General features: G+C 31.6%; 1 protein-coding gene across 1 annotated transcript; it reads left to right on the top strand.

Moving 5' to 3' along the window:
* Positions 1-4,466: 4,466 nt before the first annotated feature.
* Positions 4,467-13,088, top strand: LOC111711349 (cingulin). The gene is made up of 14 exons (XM_023485682.1): positions 4,467-4,470; positions 5,400-5,453; positions 5,954-6,016; positions 6,411-6,463; positions 6,527-6,563; positions 7,149-7,239; positions 7,343-7,431; positions 7,684-7,731; positions 8,373-8,441; positions 9,360-9,399; positions 9,886-9,923; positions 11,022-11,060; positions 11,726-11,795; positions 12,931-13,088. The coding sequence occupies exons 3-14, from the start codon at positions 5,967-5,969 to the stop codon at positions 12,988-12,990; spliced, it is 684 nt and encodes a 227-aa protein (XP_023341450.1). The 5' UTR covers positions 4,467-4,470; positions 5,400-5,453; positions 5,954-5,966; the 3' UTR covers positions 12,991-13,088.
* The last annotated feature ends 386 nt before the right edge of the window (positions 13,089-13,474 follow it).

The following is a 13,474-nucleotide window of genomic DNA, read 5'->3' as shown; positions in this document are numbered from 1 at the left end:
CCGTGCAGCGCTCGGCCCCCCTACAAAAATTGCCCATCCGACATACGAAATATGCCCATCCAACCTACAAAATTGAGTGGCCGTCTGACAGCTACAATTATTTATTTCTACCCTACTGCGCTATATGCATGACAAAAGCTGCTGAATAGGTCGGATGTCTACCCTACTGCGCTATATGCATGACAAAAGCTGCTGAATAGGTCGGATGGGCAAGAAGATATGCCCATCCGACCTACAGCTGTCGTAGGTCAGATGTTGCAGTAGGTCGGATGGGCAGTATAGCGGATGGGCAATAGGACGGAGGGGCAGTAGAGCGGATCAACATTACCGTTTTATATATTTTACGTAAATCTCAGTATTTGCGAAAATAAATTAATAGCCATGAATATGCGGGAACAGTTTTAAAGAGCTCCATATAATCATTTAATTATAGTATTATTAAAACTAAATATCTGCACATTCCCAGGGGCGTACGAGGGAGGGGCGGCCACCCCCCTACGACGCGTGCCCTCCCTGAGCTGGACACCCCTCAGGAGGAGGAGGGCACCCATATAAAAAATACCTTAAAATATCACTTCTGCCGTTAACTAAAAAAGTTTCATGAAAAAAAGCTTTAATTATTACTGCCTTAAGTTTAAATATATCTTTGATATTATTTTTATAATTTTATAATTATACAATATGTATTGTTTCTAAGAAAATATCGATATTTTTTAAGAAACGTTTTGAAGCTTATACGCAGTATTAAGAGAAAGTGTCTGATGATGAGTCCACTAAAGAAAATTACATTAATAATTTATTAACACTTCACAATTGTTATATGGAAGTGTGTATATTATCGAATAGTTTACATAGTTAAAAAAAGTATCAATATTTTTTCAAAAACGGGGTTTTTAATGTTGCCAAGGGGGGGAACAAAAAGGTGCCCTCCCGTCCCACTACACAAATGCTCTCGTACGCCCCTGTCCGTAGCTTGGTTTTAATGCTCTTAATTGAGTGGGTTGTCTTTACAGGAAAATCTTAAAGTCCTAAAGTCTGCAGGCATGAAGCTGGGTTCCAAAACTAGTATTGTATAAAGAACAATCACATAGTGTGTGCTAGTTTGTTTGTTTTAGATTAAAAGTAAAAAAAAGGTGAAGAAAGAATCTGACTTTTGCCAGGATTCTAATTTTTCAATCCCTATATCTTTGGAACGTGATGGTGTAAAATTTTGACATGTCAAACTTAGATTATTTGACAGCATTTTTTAAAACTTTTAATTTTTGCTTGGTCAATAATGATTGAAATATTCTTATTTTCAAGCTAAAAAGTAATTAATTTTAATTGTGTGATTTCTCTCACGGATTTTTACTACGTTTTTTAGAATTTATCACTTTTTAAGATATCTTNCCTGTTTACGGGCCTGCTTTGAAGGAGTGCATTTTCATGGAAGCGAATTTCCGTAAAATATTCCAATCAGACAAAAGAATATTTATTATTAGGTCTATTTAATGGAAAACTAGTGGTACAACTTTGTGGTATGGTAGCTCACATTTCTTTGCATGCTATTACACCCAGTTAAAATTTATTTAGATGCATTTTATAGATTTAAAATATTTACATCTTTTCAAAAAGAGAAGCGATTTAATGTTTTAATCTGACATCAAAAGAATTGAGTCTTTACCACAAACTTAAATTTTCTAATCCCTATATCTTTGCAGCCTAATAATGTACTTTGATTTTTTAAACAATTCGATTACTTTATCTTTTAGAATTCATTGTTTGAAATATCTAAGGTCTACGACATTGGGTTGCAAAGATAAAAGGATAAGAAATGTGGCGCAAAGATTAAAAATTCCTATTTTATAATTTGACATAATTTTACTGCAATTGGTTTTTATGCGTGTCCTGCGTGAATATGTATAATGCGTGCAACACATACCCCGTCCCACGAAATATGACAGTGGGTGAAAAGTTTAAATGTCTTCTTCCATAATTTGTTAAGCTGTTAGATACCAAAGAGATTAATAAGGTAGTAATATTGTATTAAAATTGATTTCAAAGTAAACTATATTTGAGTAAAAAAAATTTACAAGAAATAAACTGCAAAATGACTGTAATGTCTTATACACTTTATGAAAGAAAACAATCAAAACTATACACCAACTGGCATGTTTCTTTCGTGGGACACCCTGTATGTGTGATTGCTCATGCTTAGTGCAGACAACATACACAGGGTGACCATGTGCTATTTCGTTGACAATATCAAAAGCAGAAATTAAAAATATGTAGACTTATAGTTTAGGACTTGAAAAAATATCAAATGACTGAAAACTTTTAAAATGACAGATATCATGTTAGAATATTTTTTAATGTTTTTATAGAATTTGATTTTATGATTTTAATAATCTAAAAATAATGTAATCAATAATAATAATTATAATATAATAAACTGGAAAATCTATGAAATTAAAAAAATACAATTTTCCAGAAAATACATTGCTTTGCCTTATATAAAGTTCAGTTTCTCGAGAAATTAATAATTTGACAGCCCTGAACTGACGGTGAATTTCCGTTTGTTCAGAAGCTAACAGCTGAGAAAAATCGTACTTTTTACACGTCAATCATCTGCAGTATACTCTATACGATAATACAGTTAACTATACCAAAGGCATTTTATACAAGACCTTAAAACAGTGGAATTTGGAAGATGAATTCGATGCTGTTATTATGAAAATAGTTTTACTACAGTGAAAACCAGAAAACAATGGAATAGAAAGACGACATTATAGCAATGATGTTGTTACTAAGCAGATATTTTAACTAGTAACATAGGAAAGCACAATTTAAGTGAAAAGGGTCTATTTACACTGTACAATTGCTATGTCTAATGTTCATTGAACTAGTTTAAGTCCTAACTTGAGTTTAGAAGTCGTCTTCCTATTTCACAGTTGTCCGGATCTTGCTGCATTAAGCAACATAAATGAATTAACAACTTTAATACATTAATTTATCTATGTTTTATTAAATAATATTTTCAATATTTTCCTTTATTAAGGACAAATTTTCTCTGGCAATAAAATATTTTGCCTATGAAATTTCCTATTCATGAAATGTCATGGCTATGAAATGTCTTATCTATGCAATGTCCTGTCTATGAAATTTCCTATCTATGTTATGTCCTATCTGTGGAATGTCCTGGCTATGAAATGTCCTGGCTATGAAATGTCCTGGCTATGAAATGTCCTGGCTATGAAATGTCCTGGCTATGAAATGTCCTGTCTATGAAATGTCCTGGCCATAAAATGACCTGGCTATGATATTTCCTGGCTATGAATGTCCTGTCTATGCAATGTTCTATCTATGCGATGTCATATCTATGCAATGTCCTGTCTATGCAATGCCCTATTTATGCAATGTCCCATCTATGAAATGTCCTATTTATGAAATGTCCTGGCTGTGAAATGTCCTAACTGTGAAATGTCCCAACTATTAAATTTCATATCTTTGAAATATCTTTCCTATGAAAAGTCCTGTCCATGAACGGTTCTGTTTATGAAATGTCCTATTTGTGAAATATTCTATCTAAATATCCTGCCTATGAAATGTCCTGTCTATAAAACATCATCAAAATGTAACTTTTTTATCTTTACAGACTTATTTGGTCCATTTAGGGCTTCCAGCGAAAATTTCTGATTTTTCGAAAAAATTTCACATTTTTCTAATTTCGTTTGTTCAAAAAAAATGCGAACATTTTTCACTTTTTTTTGCAAAATTTTGCTTTGATCAGATAGGCGAAAATACAAAATTTTCGCGGAAAAAGAAATGCGAAAATTTCGGAGAGAATAAATGCAAACATTTTGCGAAAAAAAATACGGAATAGAAATTATTAATTACTCCCGCCGCACATGATCGATTTAACTGGGAAACTATTTTTTCCATTTTTTAAGTCGACCCTTTTAGAATCTTAAGACCAAGCCAAGAACATTCCCGTAGGTCTCCCGAGTTCCCAAATCAAAATATGAAGAAAATCATTTCATGAATTATGAACGTACGAAAAAAAACAGATATAAGAAAACTTCTTATGCTTCACATTTGTTCGACGAAAATTTCCCATTTTTTCGTATTTCGTTAGGTAAAAAAAATTGCGAAAAAAAAACTTTATATATATATATATAAGTGATATTAATTTTACATTTTTTTTGCTAAGTAAATTGTTGCAGCTACAACGCTCTCATGGAAAGATTTTAACAAAAAATGTGAAATTTTGCAACATTTTTCGCCTATTTCCGTTTTTTCTTGAAAGTTTATGTTCGCCGGACTCCCAAGTCCTATAGCAGTTGTCAGCAGTAGAGCAAAAAATTGAGTAGAAGAGGGAGAGCCTTAATTTAGCCTCATCAGCAGCTGTTTTAGGAGTTATGTTAAAAAAAATTGAATATTTTGAAGTTTTTGAGATAGAAAAATGAGCAGCCAGCAAAGAGAAAAAGCCAGGTTATTAAATAAATCACATAACTAATTTTTTATTCTAAACTTTAAGATAATGTTCACCTATTTAAAACATGCAACTAATTACCCAAACTTGTTGGTTAATATAGGAAAACATATCTAAGTCTATTTTACCACTGAAATATGCTTTCGAATAAAGCATTTTTAATTTTTGTATAAAGGGAGTGACCGGCAATGTATGGTAGTTGAACCCTGCAGAGAATGTAGTATTTGGGGAGAATTTTTTTAGGAATCATTTGAGACCTATGAGACTTTTTTACGGTCCATATTTGTTCAGCAAGAGCGCTAATTCAATCTTCAAGATCCTCATAGATTGTTCATTTTTGAGGGATGATTTTGAGAATCGGTTCTAAAAAAATTATTTAATAACGACAACGAAAAATGTGGTAAGAATTCTACAGTAAATTAATTAGTTGTTTAGGAACAGGTTGAGAAATTAAAAATTATCTATTATTATAGAAAATAAGTAATTTTATTCAGTTATTGGTTTCTGAAATGTCTCATTGTTCAAAAGCTTTTCTGTAGCAAATTCCTGGAATTTTTTTTGAAAAGACAACATTAAAATTAAAAAATGATAAGAAATTCAATATAATGCTGAAAAAAAATAATTCATTTTAACATTGATTTATTGAGAACATTTTCATTAAGAAATATGTTCCAAAACATTGAATTATTTTACTGTAAAATTTGTTTACTGTAAAATTGTTTTGTCGTCGTTATTTAATATTTTAAAAAAATCGATTTTCAAAACGTAAGCACCCAAATGGATAATTTTGAAGCTCAGAAATTATGCATCATTAAAACGTTTTATATGTCTCAAATGAATCTCAAACAAATTCTCCACAATAATACCTCCTCAGTTCAACTACCATACATTGCCAGTCAATCCCTTTAAATTTAATTTTTGTGTCCAGGAAGCTTCGAGCAGAAGCTGATTGTAAAAGGAGTCATGCTGCTGACCTTCAAAAGTAAATATATTTGTTTAATCAGAAGACAATACTATTCTATATTTCTGTCCAGCCCCTACCCCAACTCTATCATGATATCATAATTATGGATTATGGATGTTGTAATTCATGATTTATGGCGCGTCATGCATAATTTCTCTTATTTGTTAAACAACTATAGGTTTACAAACTCCATTTCTCATACTCTCAATCTGTAAACTCCAGTTCTCACAACTTCTACATGTAAACCATTGTTCTCCAACTTTCTATCTGTAAACTTCAGTTCTCCTACTTTTAATCTGTAAACTCCAGTTCACCTACTTTCTATCTGTAAACTCTAGTTCTCCTACTTTCTATTTGTAAACCCCAGTTCTCCTACTTTCTATCTGTAAACTGTAGTTCTCCTACTTTCTATCTGTAAACTCCAGTTCTCCTACTTAATATCTGTAAACTCCAGTTTTAACGGATATTTCAGGTGGGTTTTTCAATACTAACTAGCTATCTATCTATCTATTCTGCAGTGATCAGGAGAGAATGAGTGCTCAAGCTAATTATTTGGACAGTCAGTTACGTGATATAGAACGGTAAGAACCTTTAATATTTTAGAAATTATTCTACATATATGTCCATTTATTTTATTTGACAAAATTAGATGATTATAATTTGATATTTGGTTACGCAGAAAAATTAGGATTTCTGGATCAAAAACACATTTATTTTTTACAATTTTGAGCAAGTTTTCTAAATTTTGCATATTTGCGTTTAAGTAAGTGTGGTGCAAACCAATGCAAATTGGAGAAACATATTTGTGTGCATCAACTTTTTCAGCAAATATTGCATGCAAAATCCAAATAAAATTCTAAACTTTTTTTTCTAAAATATAATTTGTAGTGTTTATTCGAATTGAAGGTAAATATCTTATCCAAGTTAATTAATTAATATTTTCACAAATAAATTAATTTTGATCTGTAATTATAGATTAGAAGCTTGGGATACTAGGAGAGAAAATCAACTGATAGACTTTATACCCGGTAAAATATTATTGCTTTTTCAACAAAAATAAATCTTGTAAAATAATAAATTTTTAAATTTAGAGCTCACCCGTACAGAGGAAAAAATCAAAAAAAATAGGTAACCATAGTACTTTATATCACTTCATTTTCACTTTTACTCACTTTATCTCACTTTACTTTCACTTTTACTAACTTTATCTCACTTCATTTTCACTTTTACTCACTTTATCTCACTTTATCTAACTTTATCTCACTTTATCTCACTTTATCTCACTTTAATTTCACTTTTACTCACTTTATCTCACTTTATCTCAATTCATCTCACTTTATCTTACTTTATCTCACTTTATCTAACTATATCTCACTTTATCTCACTTTACTTTCACTTTTACTCACTTTATCTCACTTTATCTCACTTTATCTCAATTTATCTCACTTTATCTCACTTTATCTCACTTTATCTCTCTTTCTTTTAACTTTCACTTACTTTATCTCATTTAATTTTAACTTTTACTTACTTTATCTCACTTTATTTTAACTTTTACTCACTTTATCTCTCTTTAACTTACCAATCTCACCTTATCTCACTTTATATCACTAGCTTTATTTTCATTTTACTTTTCTTTTTAAACTTCTGACTGGCCTTTAACCTTCCCTTCTCTGGATGTTTTTTAATGAATTTATTTCCAGTTTCTAATTGTAGAGATATGTCCAATGAGCTCCAGGCTAAGGAGGCTGACCTCAGACAGAAGGCAGAGGATAAGAAAAGAGAAGCTGAGAGGCTGTGTGGCGAGGTTTGTACATTAATACATAAAATGTGATATGGAAGGCCTTTAATTTTAATTTATTTCCGAATTTACTTTCTTAAACAGTCTGATAAAAAACTTTCTATTTTAGGCTGGGCAGAGCTGTATTTCTGGAATAGACCACAGATCCCATGGAAATATGGCACAAGCTAATCCAATCCTTCAACTGGTGGAACAACTGTAAGTATTTTCTAGAGTATAACCATGTTTCGAAACATTTGAATTTGAAACCTGCCACTTTTTCACTTTAAGAGAGTTCTTTCCTTTTTTGATTGTACGTTTCCCTTTTGACGGTTTCTTTCGTCTTTGATGGTTCCTTTCTCCGAACCTTTGATGGTTTCTTTTCCCTTTGACGGTTCCTTTTCCCTTTGACGGTTCCTTTCCCCCTTGATTGTTCCTCTGTCCTCTTTAGCTAGTATGTGTTAATTCTAGGTTGAATGAAGCAGAAGAGCTTAATAGACAAGCTGATCAACATCTTTGGGAATATTTCTTTCATCCTCAAATTTGTTTTACTAGGCTTTTAGTTCAGTTGTGTACATTTTGTCTTTGTAAACAATGTAAAACAAACACAAAAAAAGTTCGCGGATTTTATAAAATTTTTATGAAATTATATAAATCCTATTTAATTAACACAATACACACTCCTTTATTTAATTCATTTTCAGATTTTGGTAGATTAAAGATTAAAGGGACTGTAAGAGTAATTTCAAGTGAACCTCTGTTGACAGATGCCAATGTCCGATTCACAACGGTACCTTAAAAGTTTTGTCTGATCAAGTATTAATTAGATATAAATATTTCAGTTTTTATTTGAAAACAGATAATAATCAACTGTGGTTTCTCTACGCAATTCAAGTGACTTCCGCACTTCTACTGCAGGAAAATACATGATAGGAATTATCAGATATAAACACATTTAAACCTAAACAAAGGAAATTATCTTCATTTTTAAGTATTTATTGATCATAAATAGTTTCAAGGGTACCGATATGAGTGGGGCATTACCACGCTAGTCAATTGAATTCAGGTTAAAAGTCCCTTTTAAGTGCTTTAAGTATTTTTTCTTGAGTCGAGGTTTTTCTAAATATGTCAAATTTTGAATGAAATACTTATTTTCTCAGTGAAATACAGGAGAACAAGGCCAATATTCAGGACCTACAGTCTCAGATTCAAGACGACACCAGCTTTGGGTGAGTCTCTTTGGGCCGGATGGGTTCAGCCGTTTTTAAGTTTATTGGATACCAACGGACAAACAGACAAGCAAAGCAAATACAGGGTGTCACACGAAACATGATAATTGGTGAATAGTTTTGAATGTCTTCTTCCATATACTACATTAGATATTAAAGACTTTTTGCAGTTTAGTTCGTCAAAAAAATTCTATTGATCAAAATTTTTTAACTTTGAAATAATTTATACTTAAAAATAATATACCTGCTATAAAATGTTTTTTTCTTTTCTTTGGTATGAATTCTTCATAACAAATTATGGAAGAAGACATTTTAAACTATTCACCAACTGTCATGTTTGGTGGACACCCTGTATATTAGTGCCGGTTACTGAAATACAGTAATATACAGGGTGTCCCACGAAACATGACAATTGGTGAATAGCTTAAAATGTCTTCTTTCCTGATATGTCAAGGTGTTTGTTGCCAAAGAGAATAATAATACTTATTTGATGGCATCCATATTATAGTAAAATTGATTTCTAAGCAAAATATATTTGAGTAAAGTTTTTTAAACCTAAATAAACTGCAAAAAGTCTTTTATATCTATTACAGCATATGGAAGAGGACATTCAAAACAATTCACCAACTGTCATGTTTCGTGGGACACCCTGTAATACAATTTTAATGGTATATCTAATACCTAATACCTAACACTATTTATTATGCAATATTTCATTAATACTGGATTTTGGATTCCATCACTATTTCATTAAACGGCTTGAATTGATCTATTTGCTGAGCAATGAAGTAAAAATCTCATTTTCACGCGAAATTATTACAAAATTGGTAACTTTGCCCAAAATAATTGGATTGAAATAGAACTATTTTTTTTCAGAGCGGACAAAAACACAATTTAAATACTTAATTCTTATTTAAGTGGTGATCTGAGACAAATAATCGCTGATACCCAAAATAAGGTAAACAAAGGTGGTTCTAGGGGGAGGCCCCAGTCCATTACTCCCCCCCCCCCAATTCTTCCATCTAAATTTCTTTAATTTTGTTACTTCTACATAGTCTCATCTCCCCTCTCTCTGTACATATTTTAACTATGCCAGGAGATAGTAAGTACTTCTTTTAGTCTAGTTCAAGTCCCTCTGAGAGATTAACTTGTTGATCTACTTCCTGCTTGTTTTCTAAACTAAAATACAATGAAAACCAGAAAAATGTGGAATAGGAAGACGACAGAACAACTACACTGGAGTGTATTTGATGATATCACACATATATACTAGCAACTTATTTGATTAATTATTAAGTTAAATGATTCTGTGTTTTAATGCACAATTGCTGTCTTTTAAAGGCATAAATTGGGTCAAAAAGTCGTCTTCCTAATCCTGAGTTTTCAGGTTCTCACTGTATTCTCCAACTTAAATCCTATCTTCTAACCTATCTTTGTATTCCAGTTGACCGAACTAAGAAGTCAGCTGCAGGAAAAAAGGAGGTTTAATATTATTTTGTTTAACCATAAGCATAGAAAGAAAAAAATATACCAATTTACTATTAAACCATTCATGTATATATATATATATGTATAATTTAATATATATATGTATGAAGTATTTCGCGCACATACCGCAATTAGTTAATCTGCCCAAAACTCCAGTATTTTCAATATAATACTCGTTTTTCTTTTAAAGGGAGTGACCAGCAATGTATGGTAGTTGAACTAAAAATGTAGTATTGTTGAGAAATGTTTTATGAATTATTTGGACCTATGAGACCTATTTACGGTACATATTTGTTCATAAAGGGTGCAAATTAAATCTGTAAAGTCATCATAGATTGATCATTTTTGAGGGATGATTTTGAAAATCTGTTAAAAAAAACGTTATTCAATAACAATGACGAAAAATGTAGTAAAAATTTTACAGTAATCTAATTAATTGTTTAGGATTGATAAAATAAAAATTATCTAATATCATAGAAAATTAGTAATCTTATTCAGTTATTGGTTTCTGTAATGTCTCATTGTTCACTAACATCTTCTGTAGATTTAACTAAAATAAACTATTTTTTATCGAAAATAAGTAATCTTATTCAGTTGTTGATTTCTGTAATGTCTCATTGTTCACTAACTTTTTTTTTGTAGATTTCCTGGAATGAAAAAATAATAATTTATGCAACATTGATTTATTGAGAACATTTCTATTGAGAAATACGTTCCTTAACATCTATAAAGTTTTCTGTAGATTAAAAAAAAAAAATTTTGTCGTCGTTATTTAATAATTAAAAAATCGAGTTTTAAAACGTAACTGCCCAAATAGATGATTTTGATAGTCAACTTTGTGCTCAAAAAGTTATACATCATTAAAACGTTTAATATGTTTCAAACGAATCCTAAAAAATTTCTCCACAATGCCACATTCTTAGTTCAACTACCATACATTGCCGGTCACTCCCTTTAATTGCCATGATTTGTAGGTTTTTAAAAATTTTGAGAAACCAAAAACTAAAAAAAATTAAAACCCACCTTTACTCATAATTTTTTTCCTGGAAGTTTATGAAACAAAACAATTATTTAGAATGTTATTTTATTTAGAGAATCTGAAGAGAAGAGAGAAAGAGTAGCAAGATTTAGGTAAAAAATATACCGGGTGTCTTTGAAAACGGGGAATAAGGGTGAACTGACTCGTTTGTAATCGGATTATCAAGATTTAAACCATTTTTAAAATTTAAGTGCAGTTTCCGATTCAATATACCCATTTTTAGGCTTGTAGATTAAAAATTAAACAATTTTATAGACTCCTAAAGTTTCCGATTGAGTGATTTGAAAATCTGATTACAAACGATTCTGTAGACCCTTATTCCCCGTTTTCAACGTTACCCTGTATATTTTTTAGCTTTAATGTGAACTTATGATATTCAAAAAATATATTCAAATATTTTTCGTTAGTGGGGGTTTTTATTAACCTTAATTTTAGCTTTTCAAATAATTTTTCAACCCATTCTTGCTGTAGAAATCCATTCTTTTGAAACATGATCACATTCTTGCTGTAGAAATCCATTCTTTTGAAACATGATCACATTCTTGCTGTAGAAATCCATTCTTTTGAAACATGATCACATTCTTGCTGTAGAAATCCATTCTTTTGAAACATGATGACATTAACAGTTAATTAAAAAAGTGGAACTGAATTATTTCTTAATTCTTATTTTTATAAAGATACATATTTTTATCAAACGTAGCCTAAACTCGCTTAAAAACTGTATACAGTCCCTTGATAAAAAAATATATTACCGCAGGGCGGAAGTGGATCGACTGACTCCGGATATATCAAGGATTAAAGAGGAAGCAGATATTGCAGATCAGCAGGTGGGGCGGATGGGGGGGGGGGGTTATCCAGGTTATTTCTTTAATATTTACCGATTTTCAAATTTTTTGTCTAATTTTTTCGCTTATTTTTATGCTAAAACTTGATGAACCATTCAGAAATTAAGATAATTTTATAATCTCTCTTTCTTTAATAGTTCATATTTGGGGTTTGACTCAAGAGTAAACATTTTTTTGTGCAGTTTTTGGTTGATATTTTGCTTCTTGGATCCAGGGATTCGCATATTTTTGCAGATCCAGATCCGGATCCAGGAAGCCAAAATCTTGCAGATCCAACGGATCCGGATACTAAGCACTTCCTTGTTAGGTACTTTCCCAAAGGCCGTTTCCCAAGAAAAAACTTTCAAAGGGTATTTACCCAAATGAAAACTTCCCAAGTCTGTCCTAGCCACGGCGCTTGGCACCCTAGACTGTTCTAGCCGCAGCGCTAGACCCCTGTTTAGCCTTCAACACTTCAGAAGGCTTAACCTAACCTTTGGAAAGTTGCCGCTTGGGAAATTGCACATCTGGGAAGTTCATTCCCAAGAAAAAACTTTCAAAGGGTATTTACCCAAATGAAAACTTCCCAAGTCCGTCCTAGCCACGGCGCTTGGCACCCTAGACTGTTCTAGCCGCAGCGCTAGGCCCCTGTTTAGCCTTCAACACTTCAGAAGGCTTAACCTAACCTTTGGAAAGTTGACGCTTGGGAAATTGCGCATCTGGGAAGTTCCCACTTGGGACATTGTCACTTGGGAAGTCCCCCTTGGGAAAATGCTAACACCGTAATCCTGTATATTGTATACCCTCTGTAAGTTTATAATGGGGCGTGTCAATTTTTAAAAACCTTTTCAATTTAAATTCTTTCAATATTAAATCTGTGCAAAAATTCTTTATGGATGCCCTATGACCATATGCCAATCCCACTATGACTGTACAAAGCTTGGCTCGAAATAAGTATTTACAATTCACAGATGAAGCTGTTATATTTTTTTATCAAAATATTAGTTATTTACGACTTTGGCTACCTTAATTAAATATTTAAAACTATTGTTTTTGCTTGCCACACACATCTGACATTTTGCCAGACTACCAATTCATCAGTACAGGATCCAGTTTGATTTATTATTTGATTTTCTAGGCTGAACAAGCAGATAGGGAGGCTGATAGGATTGATCAAGAGCTTCAGTTCAACAATTGATTAGAGGCGGAAACAACCTACTCTGGTTAGGCGGGTTGTGATTTTTTATTTGTATTATCTCATGCTATGTAGTTGAATAAAGATATGAATAAATGAAATGTTCTCTAAACTAATATTGATTATTAGCTATGTATACCGAGGTTCAGAGTATTACTTTTTACAATCATATACGAACACACAGACAAAATAAATATCTGTTTAAGACCTAGTTTTCCTGGTTATGATTGTATTTTTGTTTTAGTTATAGCGTATTTTATTTCTAGTATCAATTATTAATAGTAATTCATAATCTTGGGATTTCCAAATGGTGGTCTGCCATTTTTATTCTAAAGATGAACGAAAATATTAAGAAGGTTGCTAAGAACTAATTTTCAAAACAAAATCAAAATTGTGTAGATATATAGATAGAATTGTTGTGGTACAAAGAAGCTTGCCGATTATTTGAAAAGGTCAAAAGATGAAAGACCATACAACCTCTTTTTGA

Source organism: Eurytemora carolleeae, unplaced genomic scaffold (genome assembly GCF_000591075.1).
Source record: "Eurytemora carolleeae unplaced genomic scaffold, Eaff_2.0 scaffold374, whole genome shotgun sequence".
Classification (NCBI taxonomy): Eukaryota; Metazoa; Arthropoda; class Copepoda; order Calanoida; family Temoridae; genus Eurytemora; species Eurytemora carolleeae.
Note: the sequence above shows the minus strand (reverse complement) of the source record. Positions and strands in the feature narration are given on the sequence as shown.

Coding starts and splice junctions, on each gene's coding strand:
- LOC111711349 (XM_023485682.1), top strand. CDS start 5,967: ATGAGTGCTCAAGCTAATTATTTGGACAGTCAGTTACGTGATATAGAA. Junction 9,400..9,885: donor TCGCTGATACCCAAAATAAG/GTAAACAAAGGT, acceptor TTTGTATTCCAG/TTGACCGAACTAAGAAGTCA. Junction 9,924..11,021: donor CAGCTGCAGGAAAAAAGGAG/GTTTAATATTAT, acceptor TATTTTATTTAG/AGAATCTGAAGAGAAGAGAG.